The sequence below is a fragment of the Lithobates pipiens genome, unplaced genomic scaffold (genome assembly GCF_037356315.1).
Source record: "Lithobates pipiens isolate NorthernLeopardFrog02 unplaced genomic scaffold, aLitPip1_a1.2 Scaffold_13, whole genome shotgun sequence".
Classification (NCBI taxonomy): Eukaryota; Metazoa; Chordata; class Amphibia; order Anura; family Ranidae; genus Lithobates; species Lithobates pipiens.
Window position 1 is genome coordinate 254,623,132 of NW_027507718.1, and position 20,529 is coordinate 254,643,660.

General features: G+C 43.2%; 1 protein-coding gene across 2 annotated transcripts in view; it reads left to right on the forward strand.

Annotated features, from left to right (window-relative positions):
• The window catches only part of MMRN1 (multimerin 1), a 184,983-nt gene that overhangs the window by 157,016 nt on the left and 7,438 nt on the right, over positions 1-20,529 (forward strand). For both annotated transcript variants that reach the window (XM_077476554.1, XM_077476555.1), the window contains 2 exons: positions 644-2,608; positions 7,641-7,787. In XM_077476554.1, coding sequence (XP_077332680.1) covers positions 644-2,608; positions 7,641-7,787 — 2,112 coding nt within the window. The remainder of the gene's footprint in view (positions 1-643; positions 2,609-7,640; positions 7,788-20,529) is intronic.

Here is a 20,529-nt window from a genome sequence, read left to right on the forward strand (position 1 = left end):
CTGGCCATTTTCAGTGAGCGATCCACAAGGCTACCAGCCAACCGTTGTCCATCTAAATAAAGTTTACCCACTACTAACAGCTTATCAAGTGAGCTGGCTGTGATCTTTTAGTGTGAAAATAACAATAAGCTCTGTGATCCATTTCAGTCATCAAACAATTTAAATTTCTACTCCAAGATACTTCCATAACTGTTAAACTGCACATTCCTGTAGCTCCTGTAAGTGTCATCCCCACAGTCTGTGTGTCCCTATAAGTTTGAGGAATCAGCAATGTCCAGCCAGATAAAGAATTAAGCCACGGCTTAGACTAATTAATTTGAGAATGATCAGAATCTATATCAAGTCCTGACATTATATAGTGCAACATAATTTCCTTCTCTCTTGACCCTTTTTAGTAGGACCATAAATAAATAGAACATGAATGTAAATATCGTTTAGATTTTAGTAAGGATTTGTAATGTCTAAACACAATTAGGGATTGCACTAACAGGTTTAGCTGAAAGTGAATTATAACTACACATATAAAAAGGGAAGGCCTTGTTACTACAACAAACTGGGCTTTTAAGGTAATACCATAAAATCATCTACTGTATATCTGTCTCAGAAAATGCATAATATTTCACATTATATCTTTTCATTTCAGATCCAATGGCCAAAAGCCTTACGGAGCTCATCAAAAATATTGTTAAAGATCAGTTTGCCATTTTGCAAATGGACATGAAAGAAACTATTGCCCAGATCTACAAAAGTATGTCTGAAACATCTCTTGAAGTTGAAAAAATCAAGGAATCTGTAAAACATTTAAATAACACAATAACTTCTGCCCATCAAAAGTGTGCAGAAGAAGAGGAAAACAGGGCAAGCAATGAAGATGTATTGGAACTAAAGAATAGAATAGAGCATTTAAAAAATACTGCTTTTGTTTGCACCTCCTCCTTTAAAGAGATGGAAGAAAAGCATACTGCTATGGAAGAAGACTTAAACCATGAGAAAATTAGGAACAGAGATTATTTTGAAACTCTCAACAATACACTGAGCAAAATGAAGGAAATTCATGATCAGTTATTGACTGAAGAACATGCTAAAGAACAAAGCGTACTGCCACCAAATAAGTCCAATGATGATAATGTAACAGAATATATTTTGGCTCTACAAGAGAGGATGAAAAAGCAGAATATAATGATGCTTCAACTCTATGATGATATTTATGCACAAGACAGCAAAATCAATAACCTTACCATTACTTTAGATCTTCAGAAACAATCAATCGAAAAAGCATGTGAAGACAAATTTTCAACCTGTAAAAATGCCCTTCAGAAACAGTTAAAGGACACTGAAGACAATATGCATGTCCTAAACAAAACGGTCTCTGATGTTGTCATTCCCTTGGATAATAAAATTGATAAGATGAATGAGCAGATTAACGATCTATGTTATGACATGGAAACACTTCAACCTTTGATTGAAAAAGGGGCTCCGTTTAGCATGACAACTGATTATGAACACAAAAAAGATGTAAGTGAAGTTAATAAGCAGATTCAAAACATTACAGAGTTTCTGAATACCCTGAATTCAGTAGTACACAATCTTACGAAAGGTCAAGAAGAACTTCAAATCAAAGCTGAATACCACAAAGAACTCTTTGAAATGCGCTTTAACGAATGCATCATGGAAGTTGAAGATGGCCTTAATAATACCATGGACATAATGAATGATGCTTTTGACTCTATCCATGATGAATTTGTGACAAAGTCAGAGATTTCTGATATACAAAGTAAAGCTGAACTTTCCACTAATGCTACTATTGAGAAACTTGAACGTGCTGTGTTAGCCATCTCAATGCTGAATGAAACTCTGCAAAACCTGACCGCTGCACCTAAAATCCATAAAGATGACAACACATCTGTAAATGATAATGTTGTATCAAGTCAAGATGATGGCAGCCTGTCTCCTTATTTTCTTGAGCTGTCACAGAAGATAAATAATTTACAGTCTAGATTGCTTCAGTGTCAAATAAACATTACTCATATCGAGGAAAAGGTAGACATTTCTATTACTAATGTGCAGAGCTGTGAATCTCGGGTACAAACTATAGAATCCCAAGTAAATATGATCCTGGCTAATCCTACCACTTTACCAAAAGCAAAAACTTTTGAAGTTCTTACCAATCAAAAAAATGTCCAGCAGGAAGTATATTCTAGAATTAAAGCTCTTGAATTTAAATCCGTCCGGCTTTCAACAAGCATACCACAGCTGAATAAAACTGCAAATGAGGCAAAAGTCCTATGTCAAACTGTATTCCTCACGGTTAAAAAAGTCAATGAAAGTGTGCCGAAACTAGTTAAAGCAGCTCAGCCAAACATAACAAGTTTACAGAAAGGCTTTGAGGAGCTCATAAATTCATTAATACAAATGAAGATGTCGACTGTTTTGTCAAACCTAACGGATTATGTAGGTAAATCCCTAACTGATATCACAACCAATATTGCCAAACTTCAAAAACAGATGAAGGCTCCTGTGAAGAAAGCACCTATCCCAAAGAAGCCTATCAATGCCACAATTTCTGTTATTGGGCGAAGCCAACGAAATTCTGATATTACAGATCAAGGTGAGTTTTCTTGTTAACAGCATTAGCTGTGATTTTGTAGATCTAAGCCCTTGTACACATGGTCGGACATTCCGACAACCAAATCCGACGGATTTTGTCCGAAACTGTTGCATACACACAGTCGGAACAAAGTTGTCAGAAAATCGGATCGTACTTAACGTGATGGCGTTATTTCGTTAGGACGGGACTACATTCAGGCTAGTAGCCAATAGCTTTTGTCTAGGAATATGATCCGAGCATGTGTGGCACTTTGTCCGATCGGGATTCTCTACACATGATCGGACAAAGTCCGATCGGATCATGTTGTAGAAATTTTTTATAGCCCAGCTGGAAAACTTGGTCCGTCGGATACTACGACGGAAACAGTCCGATGGAGCCCACACACTGTCGGATTATCCGACAACACGGTCCGATCGGACATTGTCCATCGGAATATCCAACCATGTGTACAAGGGCTAAGAGAGAAGTAGACAGTTATTTAAGTGGAGAATTCATTTATAAATTAAAACTAATTGTAAATAAATGGAAACTAATGTCTTAATTGATGTTTCCCCAAAAAGCAACATATTTTTTGATATGCACAGAGCTATGAATCACTGAAGAATAAGTACTTCAGGCTTACATGATCTACTAATATTATGAGGAAAAAAGTCTTGGAGCTTCCATTGCCAACAAATAGAAAAAAATGTGCTCACTAGAGCAGAGGCCTCAAACTGGCAGCCCTCCAGCTGTTGCAAAACTACAAGTCCCATGCCAATAAATAAATAAAAATTGCTCACTAGAGCAGGAGTTTCAAACTGTCAGCCCTCCAGGTGTTGGGAAACTACAAGTCCCATGAGGCATTGCAAGGTTGACAGTTACAAGCATGACTCCCACAGGCAGAGGCATGATGGGACATGTAGTTTCACAACAGCTGGAGGGCCACCAGTTTGAGACCCCTGCACTAGAGGCTTTTAAACCTAACTTTGCAGTTGATCTAAATATGCCTGTATGTAATCCAATAACATGAAGCAAGGCAGAAGCTCCTCATAAATGTGGCTCTCCACACTACTTTTCAAGCTGTTTCCCCCAGCATGACACATAATCAGACTGTTGTCTTTATTCTTTCTGTAGGTAACAGTGTGCAGCTCAAGAATACATAGCAATGAAACAGAATGTGTCTCTTCTTATAATCTGCGCTTAATGCATAGGCATTACAACTTTTTTTTCCAAGGTTCAAAATACTGCTTCAAGCTGTTTTTTTGTTGTTTTTAACTTTTTAGCGTTTGAATAGTTTTACACTATTAAAGAGGAGTTTCCCTTAAAAAAAAAGAAATTAAAAGTCAGCAGCTACAAATACTGCAGCTGCTGACTTTTAATAATCGGACACTTACCTGTTCCAGGGTCCAGCAATGCGGGGGAATGATGCCCTGCTCGTCCTCCCCTCCTCGCGGCGGCTCCGGCATTGCAACTGTGGGCACCTGGCTGTGGCTTCACAGTCAGGCACCCACTGCACATGCGTGAGCAGCGCCGCGCGCCGTGATTGGCCGCGCAGTCATCTGGGACCTGTCGCGTGTCCCAGATGACTGACAGGAGGGAGGGGGCGGAGCTGAGCCCTTCCTGCACTGAGGGGAAGTGACATCAGGAGTCCAGGCACTGAAGGAGGCAGACTATGAGGACCCCCTAGCAACAGGCATTTAGAGGTGAGTTAAAAAAAAATCCACATTTTTTTTTTTTTAGCAATTTTAAGCATTTTTGTTTTTGTGTGGAACACCACTTTAAAGTCTCTCTCCTATGTAGTTTGATGGACCACGTTACCTTATCAGTAAGGTATGGTTGTCTGTGCATGAGCTGCAGGTGAAAAGAGCTCAATTGTCTGTCAGTTAATTGATCCATCAACATAGGTACAACCAGCTTGCCGGATTCTCTTGTGATTATCGCCAGCGGCTGCTATAGCCACTAGCGATAATCGCGGTCTTCTCCTGGCGGGGGCAGCTTTCCCCACCTGCCCCCAGTGATTATCGCTAGCGGCTATAGCAACCACTAGCGATAATCACCAGAGAATCCAGCAGGCTGGTTGTACTCAAGTTGATGGCTCAATTAACTTGGGTACATTCAGCCTGCCCATTAATGGGTTCCTGCTAAACTGGCTGAGATTCAAACCGTGTATGACTGGCCTAAGACTGGCCCTACATTATACAATTTTCTTATTTAATTTCCAAGATGTATCTTTAATTATGTAGAGCAAGGGCCTGCCTGATGGCATACAAATTAAAAGTGTTTAGGTTTGACGTCTTATTATATGGTTTTGGTAAATCTAAAAGAAAATTGTACAAGACAGTTGTATGATGTATGGCCAGCCTACAGTTTGCTGAGAGCACAGGGATAACCTTATCAATGAGCTGCTGCTCCTTTACTATCAAGTCATAGGCTGTTGAGGGTCTTTGTCCATGGTGTATTGCTTTAACTGCAGTGGAAAAAAGTCAGGGACATGTTTCTGCAATGTGGCAGAGGTGTCTGAATTAAACATTTCCCGAACATAATTTGATCTTTTGCTCAATAAAAATTCACACACTTAGGGATCTATTTATAAACGTTTTTACACAATATTTATACAACTTTCACCCATGATTCACACAATTTGAAAAGGTGTGAATTTTGGATAAAGGTTGTGTGAATTTTGTGTGAAAACATTTATAAATAAATCTCCTAAAATTGAACTTGCTTGCCTGCAGTTATGTTTTAATGCTTTTGTTTATAGTTCATATTAATAATGCAGTAGACAATGCAAATTCATTGTATCACTTTCTCAATGTATTATTATACTAAGTCACATTCTCAAGACGACTTAATACTTTAAAAAAAATAAAAAAACATAGGTGAAACCATGCTTAAGGATAAGTTCACCTTTAAAAAAATAAAAAAAATAAATGCACTATCTTTTGCATTTTTTCTTTCTTTTAATAATAGCCTGTAAAGCATTACACCCATGATTAGCAGATTGCAGGTGCAATCATAGGCTCCTGCAGACTGTCAGTCTAGCTATCTGACCGTGTGACGTTTTTTTTGAAAGTTTGACAGCGTGTGTGGGGAGAATTTCCCTGTCCCACTGTCACAATGGGGGCTGGGGGCGGAGAGGACCCTGCTCAGTTAGTAACATGATGCACCTTAAATATGGGTGGAACATGTTACAAAAGGTAAATAACCTTTAAAGATGTCACCAGAAAAAGAGGTTGAGGGGGGGAAAAAATATTTAAATGGGTTCCAAGTATAAGGTTTGGACTAAAGATGAATTCAGTTCAAACTTTGACTGTTCAGCAAATTGGCAGATTTTGACTAACCCACCTGCCTACCAAGTTGAACTTCTAGCTACAGTGGGGGGCGATACATTTAACAGTAGTATTACTACTGTTGCAAAATGTGACAGACATTTAGCTGTCAGCTAGAGATTCCAAGATGACAGCTTATTGTAAACAATGGAGTGGGTATAGTAACTAACATCACTGGTCATTTGGCCATAATTGTTCAGTAACATCAGCCTCCATATCCACCCCATTGCTTGAAAACCAGCTGTTAGCCAAGAGTGTGTCATTTGGTGAGGAGTAGTGTTGGGAGCAGATATATACAGTAAGTGTATCAGCGTTTTCGGGTCATAGGCATTATTCATTATGATTGACGAGAATCTGCATTACCTGAACTAAGTGAATGACATTGGAAGGGAATTGGGATTTATACTGTGTGACTTTTTTTTAACAGTCAATGAGTGTGGTGTATTAATTTACAGTTTACATTTTTTTGTGGCTGAGCAGGGATTCCATGTACCCCTTTATGCATTCATATAAGGGGTTGATTTTCTTAAAAGGAGGCTGCAGGTCCCTACAACCATTGGGCAGAGGTGTAGGGAACAGATCCCTGTCCTAATCAACATGTGGACAAGGTGCTTTGCTAGGAGGCTCTCCCTGGCAAGGTACCCTTCCCATGTTGAGAGTATGTGGCCTAGTATTGTTAAGGGGGTTTGCTCATCCCAACCTTTTCTGGCCAGCCAGGTTTCATAATGAGTTTGGTATGGATTTTAGGGGGCACCCTATGCAATTATTTTGTAATTCAGATGTGCATAACAGATACTCATCAAGGATAAGGGTTCTGACAAGAATTTTGGGGGGACACCATCATTTTTTGTATTTTATGCTGTAGGATGTACTATAGCAAAAATGATATGTTAGAAAGAAGAAACATTTGATGGCAATTTAGCTTTTCCTGTCAGCTTTTATTTTTTTAGGAAATAGTATGGGGACTTCCCAAAGGTCCCCCAAAAAGACATACTAGACTCTTACTGTATTTTGGAGGGCAGGGGCTATGCTGTTTTTTGTTTTTGTTTTACAAATAAAACCAAGCTGACAGAAAAATATCCTTTACCGGCAATTTAAATGGTATGAGTTTTTTTTTCTTCATGTACATTTTACTGCACATTAGTGCATGTCTTCCAGGGCAGTGTTTAGCCCCAAATGTCATTTGTTTCACAAACCCTTACTTATTAGTCCTAAAAATGGTCATGATTCATTATGGTCATTATTCATTCTGGTGACAACTGTCTAAGGACCAACATCAATGTATTTGGTATGCAAACACCTGCATTTGACATAAGTTTGACATACTTCTGAAATTGTATAAAATGTGCTGACAGGTGCACTTGACCTGCAGTTGACCTCTTCCTTACCTATATTTCACCTATTTCAAACTGATTTTGAAATTCCATAGATTTGTATGGAGGGACAAGCGGTCCTTATGTGAACAAAAGCCAACAACACAGACCCCAGTAGGAAAATTCCCCACACTTTGTTGATAGTTCCTACATTTTTTTGTTGGGTCCCCAGGATAAAGTGTGAAGGAAAATCTCCCAAACAAAACACAGACAAATATAAATTGCAGGTTTAAAGACTTCTCTATCCAACACTTTAAAAAGGGTTGGCTATACATACACAAACAGTTTACTGTATGCAGTGCAGCCCAAGCTGTAGTTTAAAACTAATTATGATGGTGTCTTTCTTGACAGATGACTACTCCAGCTGCAGCAGCTCTCCTTGCTTTAATGGTGGTACTTGCATCAATGACCTGAAAGGTTTTGTATGTGCCTGCCGTCACCCTTTTGGAGGACTGAACTGTAGCACAAAGATGACAGATGACAACACTGCATCACTAGGCAAGTAATTTTGTGTGTTTTGTCAACTATGTACCTCAATTAACTAAAACTAGAATACTTTATGTGACTATATATATATTACATTTGATCTTTGCAAAAGGCATAATGGCACATAATACAGGGCACAAGTAGGAATTAAGTTAAAGTTGTACTGTCCTAAGCCCTGTAAGCATGGTGAAAAATATTATTTTTGTAGTCTCTTATGCCGCGTACACACGACCGGAGTTTCCGGCAGACTAGGTCTGACGGGATCAGTCAATCGGACAATCCGATCGTGTGTGGCTAGTCCGATAATTTTTTGGGAAAAAAAAAATCAGACGGAACTAGAAATAAAACACGTTTCAAATCTTTCCGACGGACTCGAGTCTGGTCGAAAAATACGTTTGTCTGTATGCTAGTGCGATGGACCAAATACGACGCAAGGATAGCTATTAGCTATTTAACTTTCTTGTTTAGTTGCATCTTTCATCATCACGTTCAAACTAGGGATGCACCGATGCCACTTTTTGACACCCAGTACGAGTACCTATACTTGACATCATGTACTCGCCGATACCAATTACCGATGTTGTTTGGGAGCTGGGTGATGGCAGGGTGGGAGGGGAGGGGTAAGTGAGGGCAAAGTAGTTGAGGGTGGGGTGGAATAGGGATTGTGGGGTGGGAGAGTTTAGATGGAAAAGACTGTGATCGCTGGGGGGGGGGGGGGGGGGATTAGAAGATTATTGGGAGACATGGGGGCAGAGGTGACAGCTGGTAGAGGGAAGGAGGAGACAACAGGCAGAAGTGACTGCAGGCATGTTACTGGAGACAGTCAGACTGCAGGCATGTTACAGGAGACAGTCAGAGACTGCAGGCATGGTACAGGAAACAGTCAGAGACTGCAAACATGGTACAGGAGACAGTCAGGCACTGAAGACACGGTACAGGAGACAGTCAGGGACTAAAGGCATGGTACAGGAGACAGACAGAGACTGCAGGCATGGTATAGGAGACAGTCAGGGACTAAAGGCATGGTACAGGAGACAGCCAGAGACTGCGGGTAAGGTATAGGAGACAGCCAGAGACTGCAGGCATCGTGCATCAAGGAAACAATGCTTGTGAGCTGTTAGGATGGGCGGGCTAGCACCTAGCGATACAGAAAACAAAAAGCAGCGCACTATGGTAATCGCATGAAAACGTATTAGTCTTTAAGTAACATAACATATTTATTGCACTAAGAGTCAAATATAAAAAGCTGCAGCAACAGTCAATAGTAATATAAATACTTGCAGATGGTTGCAGAACAGTCATAAAAGCATACAGCTAAATAAGATACTGATATTAAATAATGAACGATACCACTGCTGAGTCGGCTTCAAGATGGACCATAGGGAGAGCTGTCACAATTCTAGATAAATGGTATGAAAATCTCAGTATGACAGGGGGGAGGATGGTGTCTCAAATCCTGTCCGGAGGGGAGGAGGAGGTGGGGAAGACACTGCCCGGAGGGGAGGAGGAGGCAGTCCGCTCCCAAGCTACGTCACTTTTGGTATCGGGTTCCAATATCGGAGCATTTTAGCGAGTACCAATACTTGTGAAAATGGCTAGTATCGGCGCCGATACCGATACTAGTATCAGTGCATCCCTAGTTCAAACCGAACTGACTTTGGAACGGACTTTATCCATTCGTGTGTGGCAAAGTTCGGTCGTGTGTGTACGCACCATTAGATTCAGAAAAAAATCGGTTTGCTCCCTTACCTAACAACTGGAAACTGGGAGCAGGATGAATACAATAATTAGCCCATTTGATATCTTTCAGGTAGCACCAATAATACAGATAGATCTGAAGCAAAATTTAGAATAATACATTAAGTGCCGGTAGCTAAAAGGTAAATTGGCAAATAAGCAGGTTAAAGAGAGGTCATTTCCTGGTTGGTTGACTGTGAGCTGGCTAGGAGAGGTTCTATGGGTGGTCTGTAGGGAGGGGTGAGGTGAGTGCAGAGAGATCTTTGGACATCTGCTTGTTTCCTAGAAAAGCAAACATCATGAGTGAGTAAAAGCATATTTTAATATAGATTTGGGTGGCTGCTGAAACCAACAGGACAGATTGGTTACAGAGGCAGGTGTCCTCTTTAATGCTTAGATGCAGTGGGTTTGACATGGTCCTCCATGTTTCAGCTAATGTACTTACAGTGTTTTAATGAGAAAAATACAGGGTCTCCATCCCTTTAGAAGAAGTGATTAACTCCTGAGAGATCTCAGGTGTGACATTTTAGTTCAGTAGGAAATAAATAATGGCGCTGCTGTAGTCAGAATGCAGCGGGATTGATGTAAGGGATGAAAAGTGGGATACATTGTTAAAAAGATCAACATTTGGAGGGAAGAGGCAGTTTCCTAATTAAGGTGCTGAGCCAGCCTAGTGTGTGAAAACAGAAAAAAGCAGGGGGAACCTCTATATGAGCGTGGAGTGTTGGAAACAGCTGTTTGGTAGTAATAAATAGCACTCACATTTGATGGAGAAAATATCGGCTTGTTACCTGTGGAAGTCTTAACATCTCTAGCAGAGATCAGCAGGCAAGCGGCTGGTGTTATGCAGAGATCGGCCAAGGAGTGGGTGTTGAGAAGGAAGCGCTGAGGAATGGAGAAGCCAGCAGTATGGTGTGCATCGGCATCTGGATGTACTTGACTTGCTTGACACTCTTTTGAAATGCAGAGTTTAGTCAGAAAGCGGCTGAGCAGAAACAGAGCGGAGCGATGTGGCTGGGGAAACTTAAGAGTGTGTGACACTGTAGAGCGGCAGCTTCTCTGTGTCCTCAGCTTGCTTTGCATTCTCCACTGGGATGAGGTGATGACGTCACTCCATAAGGGGGCTCGGTTACGCATTTCTGAGCTCTACCCCTTTACCAAACCGTTTGTCAATCCTTGGGTATTCCTCTGTGTCGTCCACATCTTTTGATCTAATTATCAGATAGGTTTGGCACTACTTCCAAGGCTCCTGTCAGGGCTGGGCTCAGCCCTTCCTTCTCTGAGCTGGCCACTCAGATCCTGCTTGCTGTTTTACTACACTCATCTCTGGCTTCCTGACTTTTGGGTTGTCTTACTATCCGTTCCTGAACTCTGGCTATGTTTTTACTACGTTTGTTCTATTTATTTATTTAAGTGTGATTTAACTGTACTTCTGCCTCGGTCTGATTTCATGGTTTCTGACAGTAGGCAAAGGCCATGAATTCAGAAGATGCAGTCAATCCACTTGTTGGTAATATTTTTTCCAGATTGGATGAGCAAGATCACTGCATGGATCAGTTTGCCATGGTGTCACACGGCTCACCTGGAATCTCCAACTGTGGCTGCTCCGGTACAACCTGTGTTGCAGGCCGTCCCTGCTGCTGCGCCAGTTCTGTGCAGGCACCCGCTTCGTGTATTACCTCTATAAAAGTTATGTCTGGTTTTGCTCCGCTTCCCCATCGATTTGGGGGCAATCCAGTCCAATTCAGTGGGTTTCTCATCCAGGTTGATATATACTTTAAGATGCTGCCCCAGGCGTTTCCCATGGACAGAAGCAAAGTAGGTTTCATGATATCTTTGATTTCTGAGAAAGCCTTGGCCTGGGCAAACCCTCTATGGGAGATGCAAAAACCTGTTGTCTTGAGTTACCCTGAGTTTGTGGCCTCCTTTAAAAGGGTATTTGACGTTCCCACACATTCCGCTTTTGCTGCCAAGTGCCTCATGTCCATCAGAGTACGAGAACTGTTGCCAACTACGCCATTGAATTCCATAGTCTGGCAGCAGAGGTTTCTTGGAACAATGAGGCCCTCGTGGCTGCTTTTTCTCATGGTCTCTCAGATTCCATCAAGGATGAGATAGCAGCCCGAGATATACTCACTGAGCTGGAGAAGTTGATCATGTTTGCCATTTGACTCTTTTAAGGCGCACTTGCAGAAGCCTCCTGTATGTTTGCCCTGAGCTTTGCAGTCCCACCCATGCCTCCCTCACCTCCCATGTCTCCTGGTACCGAGTCGGTCAGTGAAGATGAGCTTATGCACTTGGGTTTCACGTGTCTCTCTGTGGATGAGAGAACCTTTATGAAGAGGGAGAGATTGTGCCTTTATTGTGGCCAGGCAGGTCACTTTTTGAAGTCTTGTCCTACCCGTCCAGGGAACCACAGATCTGTCAGGTCCTGTCACGGACAGACCTTAGGTGGCGTTGTTTCATCCCCAGTTATCCAGAAAGATAAGCCCCTGGTTTAGGTCACCGTTTCTTGGGCTGAGTCATCTGTCGAGATACAGGCTCTAATTGACTCTGGGGCTGCAGGCCTGTTCATTGATGCTCGATGGGAGACCCCTACAGCCTGCCCATGTGACTCATGAGACTGTTCCATTGTACATGACCGTAGGGGCTCTTCACCATGAGATAATCCAATTCCAACTTCTGCTGGTTATTGGTTATCCTTGGTTACAGAGGCACAACCCCTCTTTTTTTGTATCAATAGTTTTTATTCAAGAAATTTTTATAATTAACAACAACATAGGGTTACAGAATGAGTGTTACACATTGCATAGAAAATGATAAGGAGAAGGACAACAAAAGCACAATTGACAATCTTGATGACCTATAAGGACAATGCCGATTGTAGAGTAAAAGCATATGTAAACTCAGATCTTATACTGTGTTACTTCCTGTAGTTACTGATTACATTACCTTATTTGCTAATACACATAGTTCCTCTCACCCAGGGGCGCCCCAACTGGGAACTAGCTGCGCCCATGTGGTGAGAAGATCCGGTTTCCAGTTATTCGCAAGTCAGAAGATTCAGATTGACTAGTAGTTCCATAAAGAGAACCATTCAATAATACGGTAACCCAAAAACAAACAAATAAAAGTAACAGGGATGGGAAAAGGAATAGGGGTTGGAGCTGTCAAAGGACTCGAGGGGAGGGGAGGTCTGTCCTGCGAGAATAGCTAAGCAGAAAAAGCATGCATAGATTATTCTTTAGAACAAATTGTGAGAGTTATACCAATCTACCCAAGGTTTCCAATCTTCCAAGAAAGCTGCTCTTTTCCCTAAGTTAGTTGCTATAGCCAGCTCATATGTGTAGTGAATAGACAGGAGTCGCAGAGCCTCCCGCAAATTCGGGAGGTCCGGCGACTTCCAGACTCTAAGAATAGTAAGTTTAGCTGCTAAGAACAAATGGGTTGTGAATTGTCTAAACGGTGGAGGAATATCCTCGATGCCTACGTTCAATAATACCAGGGAGGAGGGATGGATCAATGTCATACCAGTTACCTGATGAAATATCTGAAGTGCCTCTGTCCAAAATCCAGCCAACTTACTGCAGTCCCATAGAACATGTATCAAAGTGCCAGCCTGGGAACACTGTCTCCAGCAAAGGGGTGAGGCCGAAGGGCTAAATTTAGCAATACGATGCGGGGTTAGGTACCATCTATGTATGATTTTGTGTGAAAGTTCCCATAAGGAAGTGCATTTTGTAGCTGAGTGTGTGTATTGAATAGCTTTGCTCCATTGTGAATTGGAAATGGGGATGCCTAAGTCTCTCTCCCATGCTAGCATGGATTTGGTTTTTTGGAAAACTGTTTTATCCTGTAGGCTATTATAGAATAATGAGATACCACCCCTAGACTTTTCATCAGTAGTTAAATATTTCTTAACTTTCCAATGTATTTCATAGGGTGAGATGGTGGTATTATTGAGGAGTGACTGGATTCGTACATATGAGAAGAATTCAGTTTGTGGTAAATCGTATTCCCCCTGCAGAGCTGCAAAAGATTTAATCGTATTGCTGTTGTATAGGTCATGTACCCATATTATTCCTGATGCGAGCCATCTGTCTAGGGATAAGTCTGGAATCAAAAGGGTAAGAACCCTGAGAGGAATATGCATAACCGAGGCCAACCCTTCTAGTGGTTTATGGGAAGTTAAATACGTCCAGGCCTGTAAAGAGGCTACCACAGGAAGTGGCACCTCTCTCGGGGTCTACGACATATATGGGAAAGCCATAGCGTAGGTAGAAAGATTACCCCCCGGTATAGATGACTGCTCCAGTTCTCCCCACAGCGAGGAGGGATGGACAGCCATCCACTCCTTGATCTGTGCAAGGACAGCTGATCTGTAATAATCCGCTATCACTGGTAGACTCACACCTCCTGCTTTCCTAGATTTAATCAAGGTGCCAAATGCGCACCTTGCTCTCCTACCTTCCCAGAGGAACTTCAATAAAAGTGATTGCAGTCTCGCAAAGAAAGATTTACTAGCCGGTACTGGGACAGTGCGAAATATATATAGCAACTGTGGTAAAATCTGCATTTTAAATGCCGCTAGGCGACCCGACCATGAGAGAAAATGCTTTTTCAAGGTCTGAAAACCCATCCGCAGCTTGTTTTCTAATGGTAGATAATTAGCTTTAAAAAGTTGGCCGGGGCACGAGGTAAGCGTAATCCCTAGATATGAAATCCCAGAGTCCTGCCAGATAAAGGGGTAAGTATTTTGTATGTAGCTTTTCTCCTGTGTGGACGTACCTAAGTCTAGGATATTAAGATTTAGTGCTATTGACCTTATAGTATGAGATTTTGCCATATTGAGTCAGAAGAGCTGTTGCATGGAGTAGGGAATTCCTTGGGTGTGTAAGCATAAGCATCACGTCGTCAGCGAACAGACTTATGACGTGCTTACGGCCTCTTACATCAAATCCCTGTATATTGGGATCTTGCCTGAATTTCGCTGCTAAAGGTTCCATAAGCATATTAAAAATTAAAGGGGACATTGGACACCCTTGACGGGTGCCGTTCGTGATGCTAAAGGGCTTTGATAATATCCCGGAGGTATATACCCTGGCGGAAGGTGAAGTGTAGAGTGCAAGTATGGATGTGAGGATATGGCCCTCAAAGCCAAACTTTTCCAATACCCTGGCCAGGTAGACCCAGTGGACCCTGTCGAACGCCTTCTCTGCATCCAACGCTAGGAGCAGAGAAGGCGTTCGCTGTCTCTTTGCTAGACTAATGACATCAATAACTCGTCTGGTGGCGTCTGAGGTCTGTCTACCCTTTGTAAACCCTGACTGATCTGGATCTATCAAGGTAGGTAAAATTGACACCAGTCTGAAAGCTAACACTTTGGCATACAGTTTCAAGTCGTTATTCAATAATGATATAGGCCTAAAGTTCTGTGGCACATCCGGGGTTTTACCGGGTTTAGGCAGTGTCACTATAAGAGCCTCCAGCATTTCTGAAGGGAAGAGAGATGAGGCAGCGGCATCCCGGAAGACCCCAAGCAAATGGGGCCCCAAGATAGGCATGAATGCTTTGTAGTATTCCCCAGTCAGCCCATCGGGACCAGGGGATTTGTTATTCGGTAACGATATAATAGCTTTAAATATCTCATCCACTGTAAAGGGTAGGTTTAGCTCATCTAACTGAGAGGGACTCAGCTTAGGAAGATTCACTGTCGACAAAAAGTTATCAATATCATCTCTAGAGGGTTGCGGGGTGGACTCGTCATCAACTAGATTATATAAAGACGCGTAGTAATCGCTAAAGAGTCAACCAGATAGGGAATTTTAGATTTAAAGCGCTGGCCCCGCAATCTACGGGCCAAGGCCTTGCCAGCCCTGTTACCGGTAGAGTAAAAGGACAGCTTCAGCCTTCTTTCCTGTTGTTCAAATTTTTGCAACAAGAAAAGTCTAAGAGAATGACGTAAATTAGTAAGTTTGACATGGAGATCAGGAGAAGGCTGTGTTTTGTGTAGGCCCTCTATATGTTCAATTTTCCTCAATAGCTCCTCTAGTTGCCGCTGCCCCTGTCTCTTCGCTCTAGCCCCTAGTTGAATGAAAATACCACGAATATATGCCTTATGAGCGTTCCACAACGTAGATGGTGTGACGTCAGGAGTGGCGTTGATATTAAAAAATTCGGAGAGGTGGCTTTCCAATATAGATTTAGTATGAGGGTCTTGAATTATATGAGCATTCGCTCTCCACAAATAAGTGGAGGGTGAGAGGTTGTTATCTGCGATCTGGATCAGGACAGACGCATGATCTGACCATGATATCGCATTAATTTTGGATTTGGAAATTTTTTGCAGAGGCCACCTGTCCGCCAAAAACAAGTCAATTCTACTATAAGAGCGATGCCTGTGAGAGTAGAAAGAATAGTCCCTCTCGCAGGCATGTCTACAACGCCAAACATCATACAATTCATTAGATCTCAAGAAATTAGCTAAAGACAGCGCTTGTTTGGAGGAAGTAGCAGTAGAATCCACTGTCGGGTCTGGGGTAATATTAAAGTCCCCACATAGCAGCAATGCTCCATCTTTCACCTTGCGAATTTTCTTCATAAGAATATTTAAAAAATTTACCTGACGAGCATTGGGGACATATACATTAACTAATGTGTAGCGATGGTTATTAATGTCACAAATCAATATGAGAAATCGCCCATTAGGGTCTATGATTTGCTGATGTAGCTGGAAGGAGACCGAGTCTCTGATGGCAATCATGACCCCTCTTTTCTTCTCCTGTGCATTTGCAAAATAATAGTGTTGAAATCCTCTGGACGTACATTTAGGAGGTGCGTCAATAGGGAAGTGCGTCTCTTGAACACAAAGAATGTCACAGTGTGATGACTGGGCTTCAGACCATAGAGAAAACCGCTTAGCTGGATGATTAAGCCCATGGGCGTTTATTGACAATATGGTGATTGGCATGATCTGTAGGAATGTCAAAGCTCAGAAGTAGTACTCGGGTGTACTCACGTATCCCTGCGGCCTGAGGCCTCCTTGACAATGAACAGAGTTCTGAAGCAGCCCGGTAGCGACATATCTTCTGTGATTCCCTGGCCAGGGATAGTGCACGACATAGGACGATGATATTTCTGGAAAGCAGCAAGTACATCAACAGCTCCTGGAACAAGAAAGGGAGGGAAAGGGAAAACAAAACCAATAGTGTTGAGAAAACAGTTAAAAAGAGGGTCATCATAACCCGTGTGCAGAATGGATCCGCTCAAGAAAACGGGGTAATTGGACCAGCATGAGGCTCCTAGGAGCGGGGCCTATTGGATAGGCTGTGCCTTACAGCGACCAGGTCACTAGATGAGCAACAGGTAGCTGGCGACAGGCGGGCATCATTCATGAGGTAAATTCGTTGACATGTCAGGCATAGGTGAGTTTAACGAGTCTTCCAGAAGGATCTTCCATGATTTGAGGAGTTGAAGTCCTTTGGAGGGAGAGGAGATTATATAGTTAGTCCCTTCCTTGTGCACAATTAGTTTAGTGGGAAACCCCCATTTATAGCTAATGCGGTGGTTTCGCAAAACTTTGGTGATATTGTTGAGGTTTTTGCGAAGTTGCAGGGTGTGCTGCGAAAGATCCGCATAGAACTGGAGGCCGGAAAATTCGGTATTGTGGTGTTCCCCCTTCCTCGTCATCTGCATAAGACGGTCTTTGGTTTGATAAAAATGCATACGGAGCAAAACATCTCTAGGTACAGGGGCTGGAATGAAGGCTGGCTTTGGGATGCGGTATATCCGATCCATAGAAATCTCAATAGGCGTGAGATCTGGCATGAGGGTGGATAGCATTTTTGAAACATAGGCGCGCAGGTCTGCATCTGCAACTGTTTCAGGGATACCCCTCAGCTTAACATTATTTCTCCTGGCCCTGTCTTCTAAGTCTGCTAATTTTGTTCTTCTTCCACTGTGTCATGTGCATCGATCAGATCATTAATCGTAGAGGCATATTCCCCCATTTTAGTCTCTATATGGTCCACTCTTTGTCCCATATCTTTTAAATCTGTGCCAAAACTTCTCATGCAGGCCATCATGTCAGTATGTAAAGAGCTGCGCAAAGAAATAAGCATGTCTTTGAGAGTAGTATCGAGGACAGGTTGATTAGTAGTTGGAAAAGTCATAATGGAGTCAGGGAGTTCCCTGGTATCCTCCTGTGAGTCAATAGGAGAGCTCACCTCTGCGTGTCGTGGTATCTCCTCTCCTTCCCTCTTGCTCCTTGCCTTGGCCGGGCTTCCACTCGACGGAGTGGAAGCCTGAGAGTCCGAGTACCGTCACTCAGGGTCCCGGATCAGCCCGCCGCTGCGCTCCGGGGATGTGGTGGCAAGGCGCGGAGTGGAGGACGCGCCGGCGCCATCTTGGGCCTGCCGGCCTGGTGGCTGTGAAAAGTAAGCCGTCAGTTTCCTGGGCCTTTTGTCCGCTCTCTTCCGCCTGGACATGGTCGGTAAGTATCCTGGACCTGGTTCGCCGCTCAGGGGGAGATTAAAACCGCCTCTGAGCTCCGTGAGCCGCTCCGTTGTCCCGCTGTGTGTCGGAGCTCCCGCGCTACACGTCCATCTTGGCTGAGATCAAGCCACGCCCCCGCACAACCCCTCTTTTGATTGGCTCCGTGTTTAGGCTCTCTCCTGGTCACCACAATGCAGAAAGACATGCTTCCAGAAGGTAGCCAAGGTTCTGTGCACCACTTCAATCTCCTCCCTGTCGGAGAAGTACCGCAATTTTAGTGATGTCTTTGACAAAGGTCAAGCCGGTAGTTTGCCTCCATACCGGCCATATGATTGCGCAATTGACCTTGAACCTGGTGTCATACCCCCTTGTGGCCGGGTTTATCCTTTGTCGGTCTTGGAGGATAAGGCCATGGAGGAGTATGTTGCAGACGCACTTTTTTGAGGTTTCATCCGCAAATCCTCATCCCTGCTGGTGCTGGTTTCTTTTTCACGAAGAAGAAGAGTGGTGAACTGAAACCTTGTATTGAGTATAGGGGTGTCAATCATTTCACGATTAAGAACGCCTATCCGATTCTGTTGATTTCGGAGTTATTTGACCGCTTCAAGGGAGCAACGGTTTTCACAAAGCTTGATTTGAGAGGGGCATACAATCTTGTGACGATTAAGGAGGGTGACAAGTGGAAAACTGCATTTAATACCAGAACAGGCCATTATGAGTACCTCGTAATGCCTTTTGGCCTTTGTAACGCCCCAGCAGTTAACCATGTCCTCCGAGATTTGTTGCAGTTATGTGTGGTGGTTTATCTCGGTGAAATTATCATATTTTCCAAGTCCCTGGAAAGCCACCACAAAGATGTCTGTCGTATGTTTCAGAAATTAAGAGAGAAGCATCTCTATTGTAAATTGAAGAAATTAGAAATTCCTGGGTTATGTAATTTCCACTGCTGGTTTTTCGATGGACCCAGAGAAACTTTCAGCATCCTCTGCAGCGTTTCCTGGGCTTTGCCAACTATTATCAGAAGTTTATTTGTAAATTCTCATCTCTGGTCAAGCCCCTGACTGATATGATCAGAAAGGACGGTAACCCACAGAGTTAATGGTTCGTAGTCCATTAAGGCCTTTGAGAGTCTCAAGGCTGCCTTTGTTTCTGCTCCTGGGTTGGCACATCCTGACCCTATGTTACCTTTTATCCTTGAGGTTAATGCTTCTGAGACTGGTGTTGGTGCCCTTCTGTCTCAGCATTATACTTCTGAGAACGCTATGCATCCTGGCAGCTACTTTTCCAAGAAATTGTCACCTGTGGAGTGCAATTACGAGATTGGTGACAGAGAGCTGTTGGAGATCATTTTAGCCCCGAAAGAATGGAGACATCTCCTCGAAGGTACCACTGTGCCAGTTCTCATTCTTACTGACCATAAGAATCTCACATTCTTGTCTGTGGCTAAACACCTCTCTCTCAGAAGGGCGCGATGGTCTCTTGTCTTGTCAAGTTTCAATTACATTGTCTCATTCTTACCCAGTAATAAGAATGTATGGGCTGACGCCTTGTCACAACAATTTTCCTCCACTTCCAAGTTGGAGTTGGTTCCGGTTCCCGTGATTCCTCCTGACCATATTCTGGCTACAGTTCGCACCAGTCCCACTTCTCATTTAGGTGACAAAATTCTTGCTGCTCAGGTCTATGCTCCTCCTGAGAAACCTTGTGAGCGCTACTTTGTCCCAGAGAGTCTCCGTAATGCCATGCTCCAGACTTACCATTCTCCCAAGGCTGCTGGCCACCCTGGGAAGAATCAACTCTTTTGGGCCATTTCCCAACAATTCTGGTGGCCTAGTCTATGTGCTGATGTAACCGCCTTTGTAGCTGCCTGTTCCGTGTGTGCTTAGAGTAAAACTCCACGACACCTTCCAGTGGGACTCCTACAACCCATACCCAATGGAGAGAGGCCCTGGACCAACCTGTCTATGGATTTCATTGAGGCATTACCCAACTTCCAGGGCAACACAGTTATCCTTAGCCCACGTACACACGGTCGGATAATCTGTCAGAATGAGTCTTATTGGACCGTGTCGTCAGATAATCCGACTGTGTGTGGTATGCATCGGACTGATTCCGTCCGAATCTCCGTCCGACCAAATTTTCCAACATGTTGGAAATATTTCCCGACCAACTGGGCCAGACGGACCTAATCCGATCATGTGTAGAGCATTTTGATCGGACCAAGTGCCACGCATGCTCAGATCAAATTCCTACATCAAAGCTATTGGCTACTAGCCTGAATGTAGTCCCATCGTAACGAAATTACGTCATCACGTTCTGAAAGATTGGATTTTTCGCCAACTTGGCCCAACCGTGTGTATGCAACAGTTTCGGACACAATCCGTCCGACTAAATCCGACGGGCAAAATCCGACGGATTTGGTTGGCAAAATCTCCGACCGTGTGTACGTGGGCTTATAGTGGTTGACTGGTTCTCAAAGATGTGTCATTGTATTCCACTAAAGAAGCTGCCCACTTCTAAGGAA